At 44.4% G+C, this 27176-nt stretch overlaps 1 protein-coding gene across 1 annotated transcript in view; it reads left to right on the forward strand.

Moving 5' to 3' along the window:
- LOC128846701 (uncharacterized) overlaps nt 1–26902 on the forward strand; it is a 79762-nt gene extending 52860 nt beyond the window's left edge. Inside the window, exons 3-7 of the mRNA XM_054045946.1 lie at nt 22114–22303; nt 22715–23059; nt 24007–24082; nt 24808–24894; nt 25655–26902. Of these exons, the coding sequence (XP_053901921.1) occupies nt 22114–22303; nt 22715–23059; nt 24007–24082; nt 24808–24894; nt 25655–26102 (1146 nt within the window). The 3' untranslated portion in view covers nt 26103–26902. The remainder of the gene's footprint in view (nt 1–22113; nt 22304–22714; nt 23060–24006; nt 24083–24807; nt 24895–25654) is intronic.
- Nucleotides 26903–27176: the final 274 nt, after the last annotated feature.

Here is a 27176-nt window from a genome sequence, read left to right on the forward strand (position 1 = left end):
AATAAACAGCAAATCGTTATGTCCTTTGGGTCTCCATCCTAACAACTGGAATCATTAGGCATCTGTGTGTGCACAATACAGCATCATGGATCGGCCAGCAGGGGACTCAGAATTACTTGAGGAATTGAAAGTCAGGACCAAACTGTGTGGGACAGAGAAGTGGGGCACAAGGGCAGAAGAACTGTAGCAGCAGCAGCAGGTTTTGCAGATCATGAATGAGTTGCAGTGACAGAGCTGTGTGGAGGTAAATAGCACGGAACTTGCCCACCCACGGAGCTACTGCTTAGTCCTTCATTTTCGTGGTCACTAAATCCATTCTGAAAACAGACAGGTTCCCGGAATGTTGTTTGTTTGCGACTAATGACGGTTCCCCCCCCCCCCCCATCGTCTCATTAGTCACTTCTCTCGAACAGATGAATGTGATATCAAGCCTGAACGTGAGTCAGACACAATGGCTAGAATGCTGGGAAAGGATGGGTAACTTTGTGACGAATAGCAGCAGTTGGAGAGACTCAAAGCTCAGGCTGGAGGGAATAAAGTAAAGGTAAAGGATTGGAACACAGGCTGGATAGCAATAGACTCAAAGAGCTCACTCCATTTAGCGTAACAAAGAGAAGGTTAAGGGATGACTTTATTATAGTCTATAAATATCTACATGGGGAACAGATCTTTAATAATGGGCTTGTCAGTCTAGCAGAGAAAGGTACAATGTGATCCCGTGGCTGGAAGTTGAAGCTAGACAAATTCAGACTGGAAATAAGGTGTAAATTTTTAATGGCGAGAGTAATTAATCATTGGAACAATGACCCAGGATCATGGTGGATTCTCCATCACTGATAATTTTTAAATCAAAATTGGATGTTGTTCTAAAAGATCTGCTCTAGGAATTATTTCAGGGAAGTTCTCTGGCCTGTGTCATTTGGGAGATCAGACTAGTTGGTCACTATGGGCCCTTCGGGCCTTGGAATCTATGAATGTATGAATTATAGGGGGCAGAAAGGAATTTCCAACTGTTCCCCTCTGTACCGCATTGGACAATTGAATAGATGCCAATTATTCCATATGTTCAGTCTTTTTCAGGTGCAAATCATACCCACAGTGAGGAACAATGCCCTGCTGCAAATGTACCCTGGCGTGGAGGAGGGATGGTCTTGTGCATGGGGCATGGACTACTAGGACACCAGACACCTGGCTCAATTCCCATTTGTGCCACAGGCTCCTGTCTGACCTCGGGCAGTTCATTTAATCTGTCTGTGCCTCAGTTCACAATCTTCTGGCTATGTGCTATGTCCCTTTCTCTCCCCCTTTATCTGTCTGTTTAGATTGCGAGCTCTTCAGGACAAAGACTGACTGTCGCCATACATCAAGTGTCCAACACAATGGTACCCTGAGCTTGATGTGGGCCTCTAGAGGCTAAGGCAATACTGATAGGGTCCCTAGTTGCTTTGGGAATAAGAACAATACATATTTCACCTGCTTATGATCCCTAGATAATTAGTGGCAGGTTAATGGGCTACATGGGTTAATAACCTGGACTGGCATGACAAATCCTCTGTCTCTGTTTACTAATCTGTTTCTGAGAGTTGGGTGTGACTGTTGAAATTTCGTAAGCTGGATTCCACATATTTCCCCTTATTGTTTTGAGCTGCTTTTGCATCGCAAAATTTCAGTGTCCATGGAATTTTGAATGATTTTTTGTTCATTTGTGTGTTGCTAGAATCCAAATGCAGGCGTGAAAAGCCTTTTCTCCTCAACCGTCCACACTTGGGAATTATCAGCAAGGATGAGGTGGGGCTGCAAGGTGTGATCCCAGAGCAACAATCCAGTGTCTAGGAGGTGCTGAAATTCCATTCCTTCCTTTGCCACTGACTAGCCTTAATACTGTGCTCTTTACAAGCATTAATTAGTTATGTCTTATATGACAGATAGTGCAGTGTCTATGGGGGAACGTATGGTATTAGCTTTGTGAAAGGTGTATGTATCTCTGTGGCCAGGGATTGTGTGCAACTCCGGGGAGGATTGCCACAGCTTCCCCCAGGAGCTAAAAACAGTGCGTGTGGGGGTGATGAAGGTGAATCACTCAGGTTGTAAACACCTCCAGAGAGGTGGGGAGGCTTGCACATACTGGTTCAAACTGAGTTTTCCCGACACCAATGGATAAAGAAAGGACTTTTGGGCATAAAAAGCCTGTATTTAAACTGACTCAGGGCCTTCTTTCTGATCCAGCAAACAGACAGGACCTTCTGTGCAAGGGGTCCCAACCCTTGCAGAAGGGTTGGAAAGACTTTGGCCTACTAGGGCTCCACAAGACTGATGGGTGACCTCTGGTGAGCTTTTAGCAGGCATCTCGGAACTTTTATTGTTTTTACATGTTTTCTCTGTAATCCTTTTACCTTCACAACAAATGTGCTTGTTTAGAAGGCGCTGTGTGGTAACTTGTAACTACTGGCTATACTCCAGCAAAGCAAAGCAAAGCACAGGCACTGGCCACTAGATCTAAGGCAGGGAGTTGTGCAACCTTAAAACCTCTGGACAGGAAGGAGAGAGAAACAGGTCTCCACCCAAGCTAGGTGGCAGCTGGGAGCCAGAAACCTTAAGTGGGTGTTCTCAAGGGGGAATACAGGAGCTGTTACCCTAGAACTGTGACACTTTCCACAACCCTCGGACGTGAATGAGGCGAAGATCATCGTCCTCATTCTACACAAGAGTATAGGGAGGCTAAGAAACATTTAGTAATTTACCCAGCAAGTCGAGATTAGTAGCTGGGGCCCAGATTGCCAAACCCATTTGTGAGGGTGATGGCTTGTGTCAACACACCAGATGGGTTGTGCACACCCACATATCCCCACAAGCTGTGTTGTGTTTTGTAAGTCTGCACTCTAAACCAATACCATCTTCTCAACCCCTGCTCCCTCCACCTCTTCCTCACCTTAACGCGCACTCCTCTGAAGAGGGAATCTGAAGAAGCTATCCCAGTCAATTCTCTTCTCCCACCCAACCTTCCCCTCTTACTAATCTGCTATTCCTTGAGGAGATCCCCATGAGCAGGGAGACAGGTGCTATTGAGTTGGCCTTTGCAGTGAATTTCTGCAGTCAACATGGCAATGTGAAAATAGCTGTCATATTAAAAATCAAAGGTCAGTGAGGGTCCCAGGGAAGAAAAACAAAACAGAAGAATGTTCATTGTTATGAACCATCTTTGCAAGACTGAAAAGGCTGGAGGCAGGGGCCAGGCCGTCTCCTGAGATGAAGAAATCAAGGCTGTCAACTGAGCAAATTAGGGAACATATTGCCTGAACCTGATAAGCATGCCGAAACCACAGAGACGGCACATGAGGTGCACTGTGGGCCAGGTTGAGAACCATTTACATTGGTGAGCAGTTACTCTTCCATTGACGTCCATGGAACTGTTCATGAGAGGAACTGTTCACTAATGGAAGGGGTTCGGAATCGGACCCGAGTTTAAAGTAGACAGAGTAGGCCAAATAATATTTGGCTAAGCACTTGTTTGATACATTTTCTGGTCTCTCTAGTGAGTGCTGAAGCAAGTGACTCTGGCTACACTGGGTTAGCCATGCTGCCTGGGGACCATGGTGTGGTTAAGCTTAGGCACATCCCCTTTAAGATCTGTAGCACTGGCTACCACGTGCACTCGCTTGTACCCAGTAGCATAAGTATCAACATTCCAACTGCCCCCTGCATGGGGGGAGGCAGGGCTGGAGCTCAGTGTATAATCAGCCTACAGACTCATTGCAGTAAGAGCTTATAGAGATAACGCTGTGGCTAGATGATGGACAAGGACGAGGCAATGAACATCGGTTGCCGTGCACATCCAGAACCACATTCCCCCAAAGTTTAGGGATGGTTGGATACATTTTATCTCTGTGTCCCTTTCTGGGGAGGCGTGAAGGGGTGAGAGGGCATCTGTGAAGTTTGCCTGCAGATCCTGTCCAGAACTGTCCCAAATCTGAGTATGGCTTTTGGATGGGAGGCATTGGACATGCCATTGTGGTATTGGGGTGGGGGCTGCACCTTTAAGGGCTAAGCATCCCAGACAGAGAGTCCGGGCAGGGCGCGGTGGAGCTCTTGTGGTTAGATACAGCCAGTTGCAACTGGCCACAGAATAAAGCAAAGCTTTTGCGAGCTCCTTTAGCACAGAGTGATCCCTGAACACCACATCTCCAGCTTGCAGAGGCCTCCACCTATTTTCCTTTGCCCCAAAACTCGAATGTGTTCAGGAATTAGGTAATACCCCTTTCAATATTTTGGAAGCCCGCTAGTGGGCTTCCTTGTCTTCAGTTGCAGAAGCCACCAGAACCTACCAGAGCAGCAGTGTACATATGTAGCCAAGTCTTGTATGTTTGTGAGTAGTTAGTAAATACAGTTATTTGGAACCCAGCTGTGTCTGTGTGTTTCCTCGTATTCTTAATGCTGAGTAAAGAACCAAGACCGGGGTGCTGGAACAATGTGTATAGTGGAGGTGCTGAGAGCCATTGAACCAAACTGCAAACGCTGTATATGATGGAAACCACTTCAAGCCAGGGGGTGCAGCAGTACCCCTAATTCCAGCACCTATGAACAAAGACCCAGCATAACGAAATAAAACAGGCAGCTGTCAAGGACTGCAAAATCCCAAGAGGTGCTTTAGCACAGGAGTGACATGAAGGGGGTGTGAGGACTGATATTTTCCAATTTGCAAATTAGCCAGCACAATTCTCAGAAAACTGACAGATCCACAGATAGACTCATAGACTTTAAGGTCAGAAGGGACCATTATGATCATCTGGTCTGACCCCCTGCGTGCTGCAGGCCATAAAACCGTCCCTACCCCTTCCCTGGACTCTGCTGTTGAAGTCCCCAATCCTGTTTTAAGTGACTTCAATCGGCAGAGACCCTCCTGCTAGAGATCCCTGCCCCATGCTGTGGAGGAAGGCGAAAAACCTCCAGAGGCTCAGCCAATCTACCCTGGAGGAAAATTCCTTCCCGACCCCAAATATGGCGATCAGTAATACCCCGAGCATATAGGCAAGAGTCTCCAGCCTGACCCCTGTCAGCCATTATACTATTTACCTACTATTGCTTGGTTTTCCTTGGCTACTATGTTTTACCATTAAACCATTCCCTCCATAAACTTATCTAACTTAATCTTAAAACCAGACAGGTCCGTCGCCCCCACCGTTTCTCTCGGAAGGCCGTTCCAATATTTCACCCCTCTGACGGTCAGAAACCTTCGTCTAATTTCAAGCCTGAACTTCCCCACGGCCAGTTTATATCCATTCGTTCTCGTATCCACATTAGTACTGAGCTGGAATAATTCTTCTCCCTCCCTTGTATTAATCCCTCTAATATATTTAAAGATAGCAATCATATCCCCCCTCAGCCTTCGCTTTGTCAGACTAAACAACCCAAGCTCCTCTAGTCTCTTTTCATACGACAGGTTTTCCATTCCTCTGATCATCCTAGTGGCCCTTCTCTGCACCCGTTCCAGTTTGAGTTCATCTTTTTTAAACATGGGAGACCAGAACTGCACACAGTACTCCAAATGAGGTCTCACCAGCGCCTTGTACAACGGAAGCAGGACCTCCTTATCCCTACTAGATATACCTCGCCTAATGCATCCCAAGACAGCATTGGCTTTTTTCACCGCCACGTCACATTGTCGACTCATAGTCATCCTGCGGTCTACAAGGACCCCTAGGTCCTTCTCCTCTTCCGTTACTTCTAACCAATGCGTCCCCATCTTGTAACTAAAATTGTTATTAGTCATCCCCAAATGCATCACCTTACACTTTTCACTATTAAATTTCATCCTATTTCTGATACTCCAATTCACAAGCTCATTCAAGTCTCCCTGCAGGATATCCCTATCCTCTTCTGAATTTACAACACCTCCCACCTTCGTATCATCCGCAAACTTTATCAGACCACTCCTGCAATCGGTTCCGAGGTCAGTTATAAATAGATTAAATAAAATGGGTCCCAAAACCGAACCTTGAGGCACTCCACTAGTAACCTCCCTCCAACCTGACAGTTCACCCTTTAATACGACCCGCTGCATTCTCCCCATTAACCAATTCCTTATCCACCTCTGGATTTTCATATCGATCCCCATGTTTTTCAGTTTAACCAATAATTCCTCATGGGGTACAGTATCAAACGCTTTACTGAAATCCAGGTATATTAGGTCCACCGTATTTCCCTTATCTAATAAATCCGTTACTTTCTCAAAGAAGGAGATCAGATTCGTTTGGCACGATCTGCCCTTCGTAAAACCATGTTGTAATTTATCGCAATTGCCACTAACCTCCAGGTCCTCAACTAGTTTCTCTTTCAGAATTTTCTCTAACACCTTGCACACTACAGATGTTAAACTAACAGGCCTGTAGTTACCCGGATCACTTTTTTTCCCTTTCTTGAAAATAGGAACCACATTAGCTATTCTCCAATCTAACGGGACCACCCCTGAGTTTACAGATTCATTAAATATTATCGCTAATGGGCCTGCTATTTCCCGCGCCAATTCCTTCAATATTCTCGGATGAAGATCGTCCGGTCCTCCTGACTTAGCCCCATTAAGGCATTCAAGTTTTGTTTCTACCTCAGATACGGTAATCCCCCATCCTGAATGCCCCTCTGTAGTGGTGCTAGTATCCCTAATACCTTCATTGGCCTCATTAAACACCGATGCAAAATATTCATTGAGATATTGCACAATGCCTAGATTGTCTTTAATCTCCTCTCCGGCAATAGTCTTCAGCGGTCCCACTTCTTCTTTCTTTGCTTTCTTCCTATTTATGTGGCTGTAAAACCTCTTACTATTGCTTTTAATTCCCCTTGCTAGGTCCAACTCTACACGGCCTTTGGCCTTTCTCACTCTATCTCTACATTCTCTGACTTCAGTTAGGTACATTTCCTTACTGATCCCTCCCCTCTTCCACTCTTTGTACGCTTTCTGTTTTTTCCTAATCGCCCCTTTGAGTTAGTCGCTCATCCAGCTCGGTCTAAATCTCCTGCTTAGTAATCTTTTTCCCTTTTTTGGAATACAGGCCTCCGACAGCTCATGCATCTTTAACTTGAAGTAATCCCAGGCTTCTTCTGCCTTTAGATCCCTTAATACGTTTGCCCAATCCACTTCCCTTACCAGTCCCCGTAATTTGTTAAAATTGCCTTTCTAAAATTATAAACCCTAGTCTTTGACTTAATTCTGTTACTCCTTCCATGTATTTTAAACCGAATTAGCTCATGATCACTGGAGCCCAAATTGTCCCCTACTACCACTTACTCAACGAGGTCCTCACTACTTACCAGAATCAAATCTAAAATGGCCTCCCCCCTCGTCGGTTCAACTACCACTTGATGGAGGAATTGATCAGCAAGCACATCTAGGAACATCTGAGCCCTATTATTGCTACTAGCGTTTGTTCCCCAATCTATATCTGGGAAGTTAAAGTCCCCCATAATTACACAGTTTCTATTAGTAATTACTTCTCTAAACACATTAAATAGTTCCTTATCCATATCCTGGGTCGATCCTGGCGGTCTATAGCACACTCCAAGCACTATCCCCGGAGAGGCTCTAGTAGTCCTATTACCCAGTGTGAGTATTGCCCAGACGGACTCTGTGTTATCTAATCCATCAACTATTATTTCCAAACAGCTTATTTCACTATTGACATACAATGCCACCCCCCCACCTTTACCTTTGTTCCGGTCTTTCCTAAACAGCGCATACCCCTCCATACCTGTGTATGTGCACCAGTTTGCTCAAAATACCCCTTCTGCCTTTCCTTTCTCTTCCCTCCACAGACAGTGGTAGGGTGACCTAACAGCAAGTGTGAAAAATCAGGACAGGGGGTTGAGGGGTAATAGGGGCCTATATAAGAGAAAGACCCACAAATCGGGACTGTCCCTATAAAATCGGGACATCTGGTCACCCTAGACAGTGGTAATTTCTTCCTAATCACATCCAGCCATCCCAGCCTGTGATTTGCGTTTGCTGTTAGCAGGGAAATCCTGGCACTCGAGAAACAGATTTTTGTTACTGTTGATGAAAGAAAATGCTAAATACTTCTGTTCTTTACAGTCCTCTACACCCCCTCCCAGAACAAGAAGGAATCAGGGAAACATGACTAAACATAATTATAGGTGAGCTCACTCCCTTTAATGGAGTCATTAGAATGGGGTTCTTGCAAGTTGAATCCAGGACTCTTGGGTTCTGTTCCTGGCTCAGGCACTCACTGTGTGACACCAGGCAAGTCACTGGTGTGTACTTTCCATTTATACCTCAGTAATTAGCAGTGACAACAGAGTCTGGAATTAGAATTCTGCTGGTGGCCCATGGGATGGGATACAAAACAACTTGTTCTTTTTCTATTTTTTCTCTGTGGTGCTTCTAACAATTCCAGCAACTAGATTTGTCAATGTACTAGGGAGATATGACCGGCAAGACACCCAGGGACTGTTTAATAACAAAGTGCCTTTTTTACAGAATCTGAGCATAATTGTATCTGATGCTCCCAGCACATGGACTTCACTGAATCTTGAATGCCCCACACGACATTCTCTTCAGAACTCCATACATGAGTGATATGTTGCAGTAGGGGGTATCAGGTTGGTGGTACCTTTATCAGCTGACAATGAGACAACATTAGTGCAAAGCATTACTCTTCCTGTTAGCCTTTGTATCCTTTAGGGACTGTGAGATATTGCAGCTGGATATTTTTTGTTTTTGTTCTATCCATTGCACTCTGGAAATATGCCATTTGCACTGGTGTAAATCAGGAACGGCTCCATTGGCTTCAGTGGCATGTAAAGCTGAGGTGAGAGGAGAATTGGCCCCTGGAGTTGTATCATGTGCTTAACGTGGAGTTTTATTGATTTTTTGAGAGGATAACTATAAGCAAGAACAACGCGGATCAGTCCTGAGATGCAAGGCTTCTAGTGGTGCTGGTGTTTCACTAGTTGGCCTTCTTCCTGCTGAATCTGAAGTAACCACTGCACCGTAGAGACATTGTGGGATGCTGTGCTACTGGAGTTGTTGAATTTTAGGTGTGAATATGAACCTATGGTCCTGCCCACTTGTGGTAATTAAAGATCCCATGAGAAGATGAGTGAAAATTCACAGTGAACATTCTGACAAATGGAACCTGTTTTTCTGCTTCTTGGAGCCAGAATTTTATGGGATTCCCTCCGTGTTCTATACAGCACCAAACACACCGTCCTCACTTGTCAATAGTAATAATTTTATATTATATGAGGGTTTTCCACAAACTATGTCCACCCCTATCCAATTCCATATGAAGCCAATGAAAAGACTCCCTGAGGGGTTAGTCCTGCTAATCCTAAATGCAAGTATCCCACTGAACACGAAACTTGGATTGGAATCTTAACTTGGACTTGTTCTTGAATCTCCTGGACGTGATCACTCATTATAATAGTGGCAGAGTGGCTCTGTGGATTGGGCAGTGGTTTCAGACTCAGGAGACCTGGATTTTGTTTCTTTATCTATTTAGATTGCGAGCTCTTTGGAGGCAGAGACTGTTTCTGTTAGGTGTTTGTATAGCACCTAGCACAATGGTTGGTGCTCTTAGGCCCTACAATAATGCAAATAAATATCAATAATCAATGTATATAACTGGGGTTGACTGGAACTCAGCAAATGCTAGTTGGAGAGCGTATGAAAAGAGAGATTTGATCTGTAGGGCACATTTTAAGGATCGATGCAGGTTTATGGGCACTGGAAGGGAAAGTTGATGGCAGAAGAACATGAGAGAAGAAAAGAAGATCTTGGATGGACAGTGTGGTGTCCTGGGTGGGTCTAAAGGTCTATTCATCCACAAAGAGGGTAGCAGAGGATCATACAGATGGGCTACCATGGTTGCAAACCTACAGTAATAGAGAGGCCGCATAAGAAGAAGAATTGAGTTTCTTAAGTTTCTAATTTTAAAGCTACCCCAAGATGTTTTGTGGTTGCTGATTATATCAATTCCAGCAATAATTAAAGAATCACATAAAAATCACCAGCTGCCATGATGTGTAATTGTGCATTAAAATACTAGCAGGGAAACATTCCTCCTCTGGAATCACCTTCCCCAGGAGGAAAGCAGGTGGTGAACACACAGGACAGACAGGTACTGCATTAGCAATGAGAGGCTTATAAGTTAGTCCAACACTGTCAATAGTTGGAAGGGGACAAAAGGAATTAATACAGATAAGTGAACAGAGAATTTTTTCCTGGATGTCTGGCTGGTGAGTCTTGCCCACATGCTCAGGGTTTAGCTGATCGCCATATTTGGGGTTGGGAAGGAATTTTCCTCCAGGGCAGATTGGCAGATGCCTTGGGGGTTTTTCGCCTTCCTCTGCAGCATGGGGCACGGGTCACTTGCTGGAGGATTCTCTGCACCTTGAAGTCTTTAAACCACAAGTTGAGGACTTCAATATCTCAGACCTATCTTCAATAGGTCAGGGGTTTGTTACAGGAGTGAGTGGGTGAGATTCTGTGGCCTGCGTTGTGCAGGAGGTCAGACTAGACGATCATAATGGTCCCTTCTGACCTTAAAGTCTATGAGTCTAAGTGTTGCGTTGGCATGAGGCTGGTGTGTAGCCTGAGGAAATGCTAGAATAAGCAATGCAGTGGGTGCATGCTATGCTAGTAAGAAGGAATTTTAATAACATGAAATCTTCACGTCTGCAGAACGCCTAGCACAACCGGGCCCGGATTTCAGCTGGGGCCTCTAGATGCTACCAGAACACAAATAATAAATAGTAGTAAGTGAGGCTCCAATTCAACAAAGCATTTAAACAGATGCTTACAACTCTATTCAGCAAAGCAATTAAACACACTGAAGCCCGTGGGTTAAACACATGTGCAAACAGGTTACAAGGTGAGACTCCATTTTGTCCCTCCGAGTGCCCCCCTGTGCAGTGACAGGCCTTGCCTCCATCACCTCTCTCAAGGGTGGAACCTCACAGTTCAGCCATTCTGGGACTGGGCAGCCCTCTGTTTCCCAGCTGTGTTAATGTGACAGGCCCAACTGGCTTTGGCATCTGTACGTCCCTTTACTCTGTGACCAGATAATTAAAGTGACTCAAAAACAGCTCCTGCAAAACAAGGCATCCAAGATAGGTGGTGATCAGAGACAAGAGTTAGAACAATGCCTGGCTCTCACCTATGCTTTGTTCTTTCCCTGCCAGTGTTGGTAAATTTCACTAGCCTAGACCAGCCTATTCCTGGGCTGGGGATAGTCCCCGGAAACATCTTCCTTGTCTCTTGGCCAGAGATTCCTCTCCAGCCACTGCTGGCCACACAACACCATCCTGTTTTAGGCTCAGGGTCCTGGAAAGGTTTGGTACCCCCTTTGAGCCTTGGCTTGGATCTGGGAAGGATAAATCTTGCTAGCCTGGTTGGACCCAGGCAAAGGCATTTCCCAATTAATAGCCCCCACATTGTTTCCTTAAGGAATCTTACCTCTATCATAGTTTAATTCCCTGTTTGTTTCCCCCAACATCCTCCTTTCATTTAACTCTATACAGTCAGACAGAATAATATTAATTAGGTAAACTAAGATGTGCCTGATGGCCATAAAAATAGTTGAGATATTTCCCTCATTCTCCACATCATGCTTAAATGCTTTGCTGAGTACGGCTAGATTGCTGAATCAGAAGCTACGCCCTTATTAGCCATTGCTCGCTATCCTCTTATAGAGTGTACAGTCAACTGTATTTAAAACACAGCTTAGTTCAGCCTCATTAACCTAGGTCAAATTTTGCTTAGCATCCCTCTCCCCCCACAATGTAAGCCCTGTTGCTACATTTATTACAAATGTAATATGCTACCATGTGGTCTCTCTATGGTATAAGCAGTGACTTCTGTAATGTCTGGCACATGGCTCATAAATCATGATTGAGTTCCAGTCTACATTCCTGATGAATCTGTCTGTTGTGTCTTCTACCTGAAAGAGGAGTGGACTTTGCTAATCGATTGAGTATCCTTCCCTATCTTGTATCTGGGCTCACTGTGGGCCTGACCTTTGCACCACAGCAGTGCATTGCTTGACAAAGGTCAGGCTTGACAAAGCCCTGGCTGGGATGATTTACTTGGTGTTGGTCCTGCTTTGAGTAGGGGGTTGGACTAGATGACCTCCTGAGGTCCCTTCCAACCCTGATATTCTGTGATTCTATGATTGTCCCTGGTGAACCACAGTCAGCAGTTCTACCTGGGGTGGACTCACTGAATCATAGGCTGGAATGCTATGCCACAAGCACAGGCCACAGTAGACATGTTCCTCATCACTGATCCATCCCAGACACTCAGCCAGCCTCTTCTGCAGCGTATACCCCCACTCCAGGCCTCCAGACATGTTCCACTGTTGTACTGGCCTCTTCACTGGTCTGGGAAATGGCCTGTATTTTTGCTTGGATGGGCACATTTCCCTCTTCACTCCCCAGTGGTGGTGTTCCAAGAAGGACATGAGATGCCAGCAGGTTGCTCTCTATGATGAGATGTTGAGGACACAGTGATGTAGCATGGATCTCAGTTCGGTGGTTGACGAACAACAGGAGCTGTATGGATCTCATTCCTCTGCACAGTGGCAGAAAAAATTAATGAGCAATGTAGCTCCCAACATTCACCAGGGTTAATTACTGAAATATTATTGCACACTAAAATGGCTGCCTTTAATAAGTAGTGAGGGTGCATATGCTGCCAACACTATGTTAAAGCAACATCAATTTTACACAGGTAAAACCAGAGAATGATAAACATTTGAGCTTTTTATCCAAATCTCCCTTCCCACAACCATAATTTTTGGCTGTTTTGATAAAGATAAGATCCGCATCCAAACAACTCGTGGTCTTGGTTTCCCAAAACATAGAACTCAGTTTGTTCATTTCATCGCTAGATAACCTTAAAATGAAGCAACCATTCTGTGGTTGCAAAATTTTGAATACGAGTTTCACAAAATATAGTTCTGAGTGCAAAATATGTATGTCTGTGTTATTATCTCTGTTCCATTGTACGGAATCTGATTTTAAAAGTCAGGGAATGAAGAGGTTAGAGTTCCTTTAGGTAACAAATAATTATTGATTGTTGGTAATTATGTACCTTTATTGAGGTTTTCATATCAAAACAAAATGAAGGAAATTTACTAAACAAGACCGCAGTGTTGCCATTAATTGAGTGAAACTTTGTGGACTTGACATCTGGAAAGGTTTTTCCTCAATTAATATAATAAATGTTAAGTACAAAATATGTTTCCACTTTCTTTCTTTAGTGACTGAGGCTTCCTAGCAGGAATATTTGCCAATTTTGGTTAAAGCAAGATAATGTCATATTTTCTCATCCAACGATTTACAACAGAACATCTAACTGCTACTAACGGGTGGGGAATTAATTCATTATGTTTTAAGTATTGTTGATTTTTCAGTGGAAGACAGGAAATACGCACCTGAGTAAAGCAACTCCTGCAAACGGGTGTTAGTTGGACTGGATCCTGCATAGAAACGGAATCAGACCCCATATCGATTTCCCTGCCTCTCCATCAATTTTTCTCTTATCGTCTCTTCATGAAAGGCAGTTCTTACTCTTTAGCAAAATTATTCAAAGTTTCATATAATCCAGATGCTGCTTCTTTTATACTGCACTGATACATTTTTCTATCGTTGAAAAATCTCTATTTAAAGTGTTGTTGGTTTGTTTTTTGTTTTTTTGTTTTTTTGTGACTAAAATAGTCTTTGAGTTGTCAGTATTGCAGATCTTGGATACTGTGTTTTCTTAATCCACTTGTAAATGAAATAGAGTTCCTTTTTTTAATACGTCACAGTCTGCATAAATACCTGCTTTCCACCAATATTCAGAGTTCCCTTTTGCTAACCTAGAATAGAATTCCTCGTTTTCGTGTGCTGGCGGTCGAGGAGGTGGAAATGGATTTAGTTTCTCTGAAATGGAATCCTGTATATTTATGAATGTAAGCATAGAATTTGCAGAACTTTGAAGAATGCAACAGAAATTGTGGTGATATGCTATATTTGATACTGATAATACTCCAGTCCTGCCGTGAGTGCAGGGGACTAGACTAGATGACCTCTCGAGGTCTCTTCCAGTCCTATGATTCTATGATTCTATATGTTTTATGAGATCCTCAGGTTTTTCATACCCTATGCATTGGATCAGATGAGACCAGCCATGGAGAACGTGCATTCTGATGTCCCAAAGGGGCAAGACTTAATGAGAATCCGCTTAAAAAAACAGTCAGATTATGACAGTGTTACTCTTGTTGCCTAAGAAGTGCTCCCTTGATTTCAGTGGGACTCACAGTGCTCCCTTGATTTCAGTGGGACTATGTATGAAGTAAAATATTGTTCCATCTGAGGAAGGTTAATAGAATTGGGCCTGAAGATTGATGCAAATCGAGTAAACCATGACCAGGAATCTAGTTCCTTTGTTTGCTACAGCTGGCCAACATAGCAGGTAGATGTGTAGGAAAGCAAATAGGCTGGGGGAAGGTGATGGCTGTAAAACACCAAATATGGAACCTCCAAAAGCACGGAGCATAGTCAGTTCCTTCTCAGATCCTCTTCCCATGGAATATGGTGAGCAGATGTCTCCTTAAGTGCACCAGCCACTCTGAATGCTTCCTGAAAAAGATTTCCCAGGATTCATATAAGATTTCTTCCTTTCCATAGGAATGAAAACTATCTCCCGCCCACAATTCTCTGTAGGACGGCTTGAGCACCACGGGTAGCAAGTCTCTTCTCTGTTGTGCTGAATTTTTTCACAGAAATTGAGGCGACGTTAACTTCATTGGAGACTTGAGACTGTTTTTGCAAGCTACACAAATACCCAGAGATGCCTTTCTCTTTTATTCACATGCTGCAGGATCTTTAATATTTAAAGACAATAAAAACCGACACATCCCAACTTAGCTGCCATCAGCACGCCTAGCAATAAACCAAATCCCAGCCCACAAAGAAGGCTTAAAAGAAAAAAAAAAGCCATATGGCAACCCTTATTCAATGCTTATCTGTTTGCACCAAAATCTGATTAAACAAATTGCCTATATGGAGCAGCAGGGAAACCAAACAAACCCAGCAGTTGAGCAGCATCTGTTGTAATGGATTTGTGAGCCGCATAAATATAGACCCCGAGCTGGACAGAACAAATGCCACTGGGGTGCAAGAGTGATGGGTCTTTGGACATAACCCAGACTCACGTCAGCTAATAGTGAATCTCCATCCACTAGCAGTCATTTTAGGGGCTCACCCAGCATGCAGAGTCTTTTAGAAAACCTTGCACCTCTTCTGGGAGCTGAACTCTTTCCTGGCCTTAATTATTTACAGGCATTTTTATGGCACTCATCACCATTCTGCCTGCGTGTTGCTTTGATCTCCAGCTGATTTTATTTCCATTGCTACGTCGCCAGTGTATTGCACTGTTCAACTCCCCAGACTGCCAGCTGACCCTTTTCTTCATTCACCAGCAGTGGGTTTAATTTTCCAAAGGGCTGCTTCCTCTTTGCGGCTGCGAGGGGTGGGTGTAGAATTTGCCCCATCATTGGAGCAGTGGGCACAAATCTACACGCAGCCTCTTCTACTCCTTGGTTGAAGGCACAAGTCAGGTGGGCAGACGAGAGGGGCAAATACTTGCATAAACAACTACAGTTCATTTTGAGGGCACAAAATGATGGATGCCAATTTTACCGGTACAAAGTGAGCTGATGATAAGGTGGGTGAGATCCTAATGAATCTGATCATTTCAGTTGAACATTGCGGCTGATTAGCACAATGTTTTCATCTGATCCCTACCACTTGTTCACTAGGTTCTCAGGTATTCCAGCAGTCCTGAGAACCTAGTCCTTATCTGCTGACTTCTGGCATTTTTTCAGGTGACTCCCCCTTCGGAGCTATTGCTGATGCCAGAAGCTGCCACCGATATCAGAACTGAGCTCAGGTCACTGCCAGGACCCCCCCGGAGATCTTTGCATCACTCACTGTTAACCCAGATAATCTTGACAGGAGTTCCCGCTCTGCTACTCGCCCATCCCTCGAGCAGAAATCTCACACGCTGTTCTCTTGAATTCTCAGTCTGACATGGAGGAAATCCTGGAAGGCCAGCCGATCCCACGGGATGTCGGCCATCTTGAACAATGCCAGCAAGGATGTGAAATCAGCTCTTCCTATGAGTTTTTGGATATCTTTGGCAACACCTGAACCAATTCCACTTCCTAAGCCAGCCCAGACCCAAAACCTTTGAGGGGAGAATTCTAGATCTGGGGTTTTAAGACAATCCCCAAATCCAGAGCGAGCCGGATGTCTCATTATTACACCCATTTCACAGATATAAACAGGGTTAGGACCAGACTGTAGTATGTTTATTCATGCTTCCAATGGGTCTACTTGAGGAGTAAAGTGCTTCTCAGGGTGAGTAAGATACTGCATTTTGGCCCTTTATAACTTACCCAAGAGGGCCAGTGGCAGAACTGGGAATGAAGTCCTGATTCTGTTTTCTGATCTAATCACTAGACCACATGCTCGCTGTCTGACTATAGACAAGAGGTCATTACCACCAGCTGTAAGCTTGACTGCACGTAGGGGACGCAATTGAGTATCAACAGTTCTGTGTAAATGAAGCCAATGTATTGTAATGGTAGACTCCCAGCAGAGCTGCGAGTTGCCAGCTAGATATGTCCAATAGGTTGATGTGTAAGTCAGGGTGAGCCCCATTGTTTGCTGAGACTGAGAATAACACAGTCACTCAGCCAAGCCAAGTACAACCTGGAGCCGGAGCTTTGAAGGACTGAACCTAAATCAATTTGCTTTGCAAGTTTGCAAGGGTATTGATTCCTCAAGCATAGGCCTGTAGGTGTTGTCGTTTTCCTTACATGGCAGGTTACTATGTAACCCAGTCAGATGACTGAGAGGAATCTCAGCGAGGGAAGGATTCGGCAGCAGCAATAGAAAGAAATGCATAATCAGACTTGTGCGGTGTTTTTGAAAGAGTTCCTAGCTGCCAAGTGCTTTTCTTTTGTGTGCAAGTTCCTTTTATTCCCAACAGCCAGAAGGCTACAGGGCACAGGCATATTAAGGCTCTCCCTCCACTTCTCGTTTCCAAAGGGCCTGGAGAATGTTTTCTTATAACGTGCAGAAACAGGCAGTGTACGATACAGGTTTGCGAGCCTCTTTTTCTTCCCTCTCAGGGAGAAAAGAATCCACCCAGCCCCAGAGCCTGACTCCCTTACTCACTGTGCAAGCATGAATTAACCAGGAATGTTCGAGAATTAGGCCTGAATAATTCATGAACCTGAATTAATCATGCATTTTCATGAATTATTCATGAATAACTCATGGAAATGCAAGGTTTATTCATGCTCCAAAAAACCCAAGGCTTGTTCCTCTCCTTTTCTGCTCACTCTTCCTGTAAGAAACAGACTGACAGAGGCTAAAGAAAGAAAAAGGGGGGGGATTTGTTTTACAGTGGGGGGCTCCTTATCCAGACAACAGAAACCTGGCAAGGCAAAAGAATTGTACCATCACCTTCTCTTTTGCAGCAGGCAGCTGAGAGCTGGATAGACAGGAGACATTTTGCAAGACTCTGCAACTGAAGCAGTGCTAACCAGGCAAGGACTGAGATCTATTGATATCAGGATTTGCTCTCTCTCTCTCCCTCTCTCTCTCTTTTGCTCTCTCTCTCTCGCTCTGTCTATGTGGATTGTTCGTTAAGTTGCGTTCTTTTAAAATGAAATAAAAATTAGGAGAGCAAGTGGGCTGGAGGGGACAAGAGCCACTTCTGAAGATTAGTGAAAAAGAAAACATCTTTTAAAAGTTCCTTTTCAGGTTGGAGCTGTTAGCTGCTTGGATCATTATTAGCTGCTGGAAAACAGATCTGGAAACCTGTTTGTTCATTTAAGGGAGGGTGAAATCGCAGCTGTGCATTTATCCCACCCGGTAGCTTAGTCTCTTTGTAACCTTTTGTGGTCTGAAGAGCAGGGTTATCTGCAGCCCAGTGCTTTACAGCACTAAGGCTGTACAGCGATAGCAGACCGGGGATTGGAGACAAGCCAATTAACACAAGATAAAATATTGTACCATATTAAAAACTCATTGACATGTCCTAGCCGAGGGAGAGGAATTGGAACGAATCAGGGGATAGTATTTGCTAGAAGGGCAGCTATTTTACATAGGACTCGGAAGGTTTGTGGAAAGTTAGTTGCTTTTGCAAGCAACCTCCTTTTGAGAATGGGTGGGAGATGAAACAATTCCCTTGGAGTGATTCAGAGCCCAGAGTGAATGGAATCAATGTGGATGGTGTGGAAAACACCAAGTCTTTAATCTGTGTGTGTGGGGGGGGGGGGGGGGGGGGGGAGTCATGAAACCAGTTTGGATTGGGTGAGGTCTGACTATGCATTTTGTTTGCTCCAGTCTCCCTCTTGTTCTGTGCTGTAACATGTCTTTGCTCCCGTGTGTAACTGCTCTGGGTTATCCTCTGTCTCCAATAAACCTGTCTGGTGTCTGGAGGACAGCGCTGCTGAGTGTCGTTGAGGCTGTCAGAATCTTTGTGAGCTTGTTAAAGGCTTCCTATAGCCACAGCCCATGCAATGCAATGATGCTTGGAACAAAACCACCCCAACTTTCCATTTCAGGGCGTAACCCAGACTCCCCTCCCGTTCCATTTCACTGTGTGACCAGAGGCACTAGCAGGGCCTTGGGCTCCCCTCGTGTTTGCCATTTTGTTCTGTAAACTCCCATTTGGAAGATGTACCCACGCCAGCGGTGCTGGGCTTACTATCAGTGTGCAGTACAGATGCTTCAGCTCTGTACATGCCCCATCAGCTCCTCCCCTTGTGCCGGATACTCCTGGGGCACCTACTATGTTGCAGCAATCCAAGCCAGAGTACCCGACACCACGGTGGTTGGCGTGAGAGAAATGCTATTGATAATTCCAATACTGGAGAGGAAGGATGACCTTGAGGTTAAGGAGCTGAACTAGCACTCAGGAAGTCTGGCTTCAAATCCCAGCTCCACCGTACACTTCCTGTGTGATCGTAAGTGAGCCACTTAATCTCTCTTTGGCTCAAATTCTCATCTGTAAAATGAGATAATCATAGAAGTGTAGGACTAGACGGGTCCTCAATAGTTCATCTAGTCCAGCCCCCTGCACTCAAAGCAGGACTACGCTACAACTAGACCATTCCTGACAGGTATTTGTCTAACTGGTTCTTAAAAACCTCCGATGGAGATTCCACACCTCACTGGACAATTTGTTCAAGTTGTCCAACCTAAACCTCCCTTGCGACAATGTAAGCCCATTGCTTCTTGTCCTAGCCTCAGAGGTAAACAAGAACAATTTTCACCCTCCTCTTTGTAACCTTTTATGTACCGTTATCTTGTCTCCCCTCAGTCTTCTCTTCTCCAAACTAAACAAGTCCAATTTTTTCAATCTTTCCTCATAGGTCATGATTTCTAGACCTTTAATCATTTTTGCTGGTCTCCTCTGGACTTACTCCAATTTGTCCACTTCTTTCTTGAAACGTGGCACCAAGAACTGGACACAATACTCCAGTTGAGGCTTAATCATCCTGGAGTAGAGTGGAAGAATTACTTCTCGTGTCTTGCTTTCAACACCCCTGCTAATACATCCCAGAATGATGTTCGCTTTTTTAAGCAACAGCGTTACGCTGTTGACTCATATTTAGCTTGTGACCCACTATGACCCCCAGATCCCTTTCCACAATACTCCTTCCTAGGCAGTCATTTCCCATTTTAATGTGTGCAACTGATTGGTCGTTCCTAAGTGGAGTAGTTTTCAGATTGTCCCCTTTGTCTGTCCCGTCAGTTTTATTTGTAAGCTCTTCAGAGCAGGACTGACTCATGTTAGGTGTTTGTACAGCACCTGGCACAATGGGGCCCTGATTCAGGCCTCTAGGTGCTCCTGTAATACAAATAATAATAACAATGGATGGAGCTGTCCACTTACACTGGAAACTAACTTGTGCAGCTCCAGTCGTAAAGGAAAGACTACATAGCATTTTCACAGGGAGTATTCTAAGCAAAATTAAGAGAAAACAGTTGCCTGTTTTAAATAGAAGTCAGAGCAGAATGACTTTGAGGTTCTAGTCCATGAGGTGTGTGGTTCTTTGGCAGAAAGAAGTTAAGCATAATTCCTGTTGTGTGCACAGATGACAGAATTTGCACGCTAAAAAAGAGCAGTGATTTGCAATGGTTTGGGGCCTATAAATTCTCTCATTGGCATGCGAGTTTTAACGTGATCAACACTTTCCACTCTGCCTTTGCAGGGGTTCATACCGAGTTGGCTTTCTTTGTGGAAAAGCCACACCCACATTTTCTCGAGCGTGCTTAAAAAGAGATCAAGTCATGCAATAATACTAGTACTCTTATAAAGAGTCTTTCATTCATGCATCTTAAAGCACTTTACAAAGGAGGGAAGTGTCATTATTCCTATTTGACAGATGGGGAAACTGAGGTACAGAGATGGGAACTGACTTACTCAAGCTCATCCAGCAGGCCAGTGATGGAATAGAACTAAAATCTCCTGTCTCCTAGTTCATGGCTAGCCACTGGGCCACATGGTCTCTCCGCTGACCACCTAGCCTGGCTGATCACAGGAGAACTTGTTTCAAAGTAACTTTTGATTTTTGGAAGAGGGCGGTGTGTGACTTGGGCTGTTTGTGCCCAAAGTACGCTGAGCGCCGTGTAGGAGAATCGGGCGTTTTCAGTGCAGTGCTGTTGCCGCATGTGCAAATGACCAGTGACATGTCCGAACTTTCCTTTGCAGTTGTCATGAAAGCGGACACGCTACATGAGCATGCAAACCAGGCACACAAATGTGCATTCACTTTCCTGAAAATCTGGGTTTGAAGGAAGTATTTGGCTTTCCCCCATCCCACAAAGAACTCAGCTTTCAAATGTTGTTTGCAGTATTGCTCTCACTCGGCTGGGGTAGAGCATGCCTTCAGAGCATAATATTCTCATTCCTAGGATATTTCGTTTTACTCCGAACGGTCTATTGGTTTTGGCTAAAATGCATGTAGTTCCTTTTTGCTTCTATCTTTTGTGTTGCCTTTCATGTACAGTGGGCCTGATTCTCAGCTGATGGGAAATTGCCATGATTCCATTGAAGTCAATGCAGAGTATTTTATATAGCACCAGACAAATAGCTCTCACTGCTCCGGCCAGCTCTGGGTGGCCTGAGATGATACATGTCATTGTTGGAACTGCAGTTTCTCTTTCAAAAAAATACCAGACAACAACAACGACACCCCCGCAGGCCTGTACCTGTAGTTGCTTCAATGAGCAATCTCCAGGAGAAAACTGGAAATGTTCAGTGCACACAATGCCGAGAATCAGAGGAACAGCAGAAAGGAGGGGAGGGAATTTGTTGCAGGGACAAGTATTTCACGTGCTACGCTCATCGTCAATACAAATTCCCAGGTGGGGTTTGCTTCTGTGTTCCTCCCGATCACGGTGGGCAGCGTTTTGGCATGCGACTGTACTCCAAGGTGGTCCCAGCATTGCCAGATTACAAATACCCGTGCGAAAACAATCTGCTGTCAGGAATTGGAGAGTGGTTACAAACACTCTGGCCTGGTTATTTTTGTAATTCTCGTGATTTGTAGGCATTACCAGAGCACTCCCCGCTACAGCAGCTGAGCTCCCAGTTAACCTGATTATCTCCAGGACATTCATGCTGTTAGCATTATTTTTGCCCTGAAGCAAGTCCTTGAATAGATGCACAATATTTGAATTTACTCCTTTTAATGAATGACCCTCAGCAGTTCACAAACTGCTGATAAACATGCTGCATTCATCAGACATGAACAAGGCATCATAACAACACTGTAAGCAAGCAGTGGTCACAGGTTTCACTAAAGCTGAACGCACTTTTCACAGTGAATAATAGACAAGGTTTTCAAAGATGGATGTTTAAAGTCAGGCTCCTAAATTGGGCACCCAAATAAGAAGCCTGATCTCCAAAAGTTCTAGGCAACCAGCAGTTCCCTCTGCGTCCCTAATAATTAAAGTGGGTATGCTCTGGAACATAGCTCCAGCAAGGGTGAACTACCCCTGGCATGTATTCGTGTTCCTTCTCTTCTCTTCTAGGTGGTGCGGGTTCAAATGGCTGCCAAGCTTTTCGTTCTAATCAGCTGGCCAGATGGCAGCCGTGTGATCAACATTGAAAACATCAAAGAACCCCGAAAGCCATTTCATCGCTACATGGTGGGGGAGCAGGTGCTAGCCCGCTGCCCTGGCTTCAGTGGTCTGTACTGGGGGGTTGTGGAAGGCATAAGCGGTAAGTGATCATTATCCATCCTAGACTTAGGCCTGTTGGGAGCAGCCTCTAGAAACAAGTGAAATGAACATTGAAAACCCTTTTCTTCCAACAGAGCATAAAGATATCTTAGAGAAAAGGCTGCAGGAAAATAGACAACTCTTTGAGAAGCTAAGTAAGTATGGAGTTTTGCACAGGAGGATTAATATACAGCAGGCAGTGTATTTCTGGAGGAAAGTAATTAACTATATTAACCTTATACCCCGGTGTGGTTTTTTTAAATGGATGGATCATAAATATATCCTCATCCCATCCCTTATGAATCGTACGACAGCGTCCATGTAGTAAGGACTGAGAACACTGCTGTGGGATGTTGCAATATATGTCATTGTGGTATTGCCAATTACCATACGTGCCCCATCTTGCTTTCAGAAGAAGAACCAGCAGTGCACAGTGGGCTGCCATCCCAACCTAAAAAATCAAGGAAGTCTTTTCCAAAATGGATGCCAGGAAGTTCCTCTCGCAAATACAGCGATGACAGGAGCTTCTATGTCAAACCGCTGGTCGGGGATGAAGACGCAGGGCTCCAGCGTGATGCTGCCATCTCTTCTGTCTTAAAAGAGAGGTGCATCCTGACTAGCACGACTAGATCCCACTGCACAATGTCAGCACCTCACCACTCTTCCCCGGCCTTCAAATCACCATCTCCGTTCTTGTCCCTGGCGGTGCCTGGAACATCCCAGAATGAAGAAGCAAGGCCTGGCACAGCTACCAGAGGTAAACCAGCTGGGATTATTGTCTGTGAATGAGTCAAATGTTTTATTTTATTCCACTCCTGTCTATTTTTAAATTTGAATGTTGGTGTTAGTGAAAAGTGTCAGAGGGGCTCTGAATTCCTGTTTCTCTGCAGCGTGGGCTGCAGACCAATGCACATGTGCTTTCCTTGGGTGTGAGAACAGTAATGGTGAGAGTTGAGTCCTTTTCATCCTTGGTGTCTCTTCTCTGATGGGGCTGCTCACCAAGGTGACAACTCTGTGGTAAGAAGAACAGGAGTACTTGTGGCACCTTAGAGACTAGTCTCTAAGGTGCCACAAGTACTCCTGTTCTTTTTGCGGATACAGACTAACATGGCTGCTACTCTGAAACTCTGTGATAGTGGCTTTTTTGTGATCCAAAGAACCCTGAGATCGCCAGCTCTTTTCTCATACGCTCACAATTCTTTCCACACAAGCCAGTGAACCACACTCCTAATATAATGTATTTGTTTAATTAATTATAAAGTACCCAAAAATGTGCTGACCTGAACATCTGACCTGTTTCGGGTTTACCTATCAATTCATCCATACACACATACTAAACCTCCCTGAAAGTAACAATCTTGTTTTCTGTGTATTTGTCATTTGTGCTGATGACTACACTAGTGTCCATAGACCTTTTAACCTTCATGAGCCATGTTCCCCCTGCCCAGTTTCTTCACTGATGGCACAGTGCCTTGCTAAGGATATTGTGGTTGAATTTCAACTATATATTGTGACGAGGGTTTTTCTTTCTGCCTGTAACAAAATCCAACAGTTCAAGCCAAAGACAGCATGTTTGGGTCATGCTGTTGGTAGTTTGGGAACATCAAGCAGAATACTTAGATGAACATGCTCTGGAGACCAATGGATTCAGGTGATGACAATTTCACATCTGTCTTTTGCTTCCTGCTCTAACCCTCTTTCTAGATTACATCACCCTGACAATGAAAAGGAAGTCAGATGGCATTCTAGCTAAGTGTCAGCAGCACATCTGTACCAACAGGTAATATTCCCATAAGCAGTAAGGACAGTGAAGGTTTCAAAGTGCTTCTCATAGTCTCCACTTGTGGTTCAGTAGCTGAGGTTCCATTTCCTGATGCTGTTTGCTTCATATAGTTTGGTTTGTCCTGCCTTGTTCACAGAACTTTTCAGACAAAGGGGAGTTCCAGGGGATCTGGGACAATTGAGGAGAGCTGCCTATTCCGACCACAAAGGATCCATGAAAGACAAAGCGGAAATTGGGGCAGCTCTTCCTGCCCTCCACATAGAGCCAGAAACTGCCCTCAATTACACCAGCGTTAATCTAGAATAACTCAATTGAAGTTATAGTGAGGGCCTGAATTTCCACTGCCCCGCACCCTATGTAATCATTTAAGTATGACCCAAACCATGAATGGCAGTATTCTGCATCCCTTTTGCACTTGTTTTGTAAGAGACTATACACATGTAAGCTAGTGGGGAATCAAGTCCATAACATATAACATGTATTTAAGTCGCTGATATTTTCTATGTAAAACACAAGGAGTGACATTCATCTGACATGCTTGCCCAGTGACATAAAGTATTGCGAGATATTTACCTTGTTTACTTGGGATGCCACATGAAATTGGAAGTTGGTGGGTTTTTACAAAATGCTGCGTTCTACACTTTAGACCACAGAGCACTTACGAAATAAATATGAAACAACTTCTTCCATTGCTTATTGGTCTGTTTGTTTGTTTTTTCTAGCTGTGATGAACCAAAGACTGAAGGTTCCCCAGAAACAGCTGATTTTGAGGTAGTTCCGAAAGATTTTGGCCCTGGTGAAATGGAAAGGTAATTAATGAAAGATGAAGTTACAGATACCTGCACATAGCTACATTTCCCTCAATACTCAGAAAATAGAAGCATTCAGATTAGTGCTACCAGACAACATGCAGCAATTGTTAGAGCCCAAACCGTCAACATGATAAGAATCAGGTTGAAGCCTCTTTCAGATTTGAAGGTTTATATGCTGGTATCATGATAACTCGGCTTCAAAATATTGCAGCATCATATATATCTCAGCTCTCCATCATTTAACCTTCAGATTGACCTCTGTCCCACCCAAACATAGTTCTGTCTCACTGTTGTTATTGTTACTTGCATCAGAAATGTGGGATCATGAAACCAAGTCTATAAACTATTTTATTCTAAAGCTCTGAATCTCTTATCATGGCATGATTCCGGCACTGCACTTTTCTGTGTTCCCGTCATTGCGGGTCTTATTTCATACTGTGCATACCTGCCCTCTGGAACTTTGAGAATAGGAACAAAATAGGAAAAGACCGATAACTCCATCTTAAACTTTAACCAAAGCTTAAAGCAAAGTGAAATGGAAGGAAAGATCATTACATCCTCACCCAGGCAAACTCCCATTGGCTTAACTAGTACCAGGAGAAAGTCTGCTCTTCCCAGCCCAGTTTTTCAGACTCAGGTAGCTTGGGTATTCAATGGGCAATGCATCCTGAACTGACACATCACACCCATTGCTAACTGAAGGAGAATGGCGCCTTGTGGCAGGCATGCATGTTATATGCTTTATTTTACTTTTTAGGTCCGAGAAGATTGAACAACTGGAGAGAATCATAGTAGATCTCCAGCAAGAGGTCCTCTCCCTGAAACGGAAGGTGCAGCGGCTGGAGTCACTGTCCTTTCAGGAAGAACCCCATAGGCAGCAATGCGAGGTGGTGGAATTGTTTAATGGCTACACAAAGGAGCATTTAAAAGAGGCCATCCGATTTGACCAGAAAATCAGCACCGCATGCAAAACACTACTCTACAAGCTGTTCACGTCCGACTATATACAGAGCCACTCCATCACAGGAAGGAGAGGGAACACCTTTCGGGAGGCTAAGCCCATGATGGATGAGCGGTGCATCAAAATCATTAGGGTGTTACTGAAGCAGAAGTTTGGGGACCACCTGAGCGACACAGTAATCACTGAGAAAATCCAAAATGTGCAGAAAGCACTCAGGCAGAAATTTAAGACGGAATGTCTCTGAGCAGCATGTGAGTCGATGTCTCATTTCCTAGGCAGCGCCGGAATCTGGAATACAATGCGCTGAGCAGCCTTTCCAAAAAGTTGCTTCACTTTTGTTGTTTTGCTGATTGAACCCCTGGATGATTTGTGGAAGCTCGGCGAAATATCTGCTAGAAACAACACAAACTATTTGTGGCTAAAACTCTGTTTGCATTCACACCCTGGGAGATTTTCACCCAGACTTTTCCAAGTCTGGCGTCATTTTACAAACCCCTCAGTTTGGCAACTCGGGCAAAGGAGTCGATGTTTTTGTTCCATTTATAATGGACAACTTTGGGGGAAAAAAGACTGGAGATTTCAATTGAAGAAGCCCCCAGAAATATGGACGGGTAATCAAATCTGATTCCAACTATTCAAATACCTTGGGGCTGAAAAATGATGCTGAAAATCTCACAAGAAGTAGGTTTCGGATGTGTGTTCCAGACTGAAACGCTCAGCCTTCTGAAGTTGATCCTGCACTGCTACCGCTGCACGCACAGCAGACAACTAGTATTTCCGATCCAGCTCAAACGAAGCTATAACCTATTTGCAGACTTGCAAACACCAACTTTCACCTTTTCACTAGTCTCTGTTTCCTCACCTCCTCTCAGGTTACTGAGGCGGTAAACAAGGCAGAGAGGGAGGGGTCAGAGGGAAGCAAGCCACCACTCACTGAAAGGGCATGGTGAGACACTTTCCACTTATCTCTCTCATAACACACCAGGCAGTAAGATGTAGATGCCACATTCAGCCTTGTAGTGGGTCAGAACAAAAAATGTCACCTCTCGGGGCAATGAGTGTAACCTGAATAAAAGCAATACACGTGAATTGTACATGCAACTTAATGGGCTTTGGGCCCACCTGATCCTCACATGGGATTTACATCCCTTTCCTCATTCAACCTTGCTTCTCTCCTCTCAGCTGCAGCCCCCAGCTTCTGCCAAGGATAGAGCAAAATAAATCCAGATGAGTGTGTCTGAGAATTTCCTCTGACAATAGCATGGGAAGGCTATGCTATCAGAAGGAAATGCTAGCTAGTGGGGTTTTTGTTGTGGTG

Source organism: Malaclemys terrapin, chromosome 12, assembly GCF_027887155.1.
Source record: "Malaclemys terrapin pileata isolate rMalTer1 chromosome 12, rMalTer1.hap1, whole genome shotgun sequence".
Taxonomy (NCBI): Eukaryota; Metazoa; Chordata; order Testudines; family Emydidae; genus Malaclemys; species Malaclemys terrapin.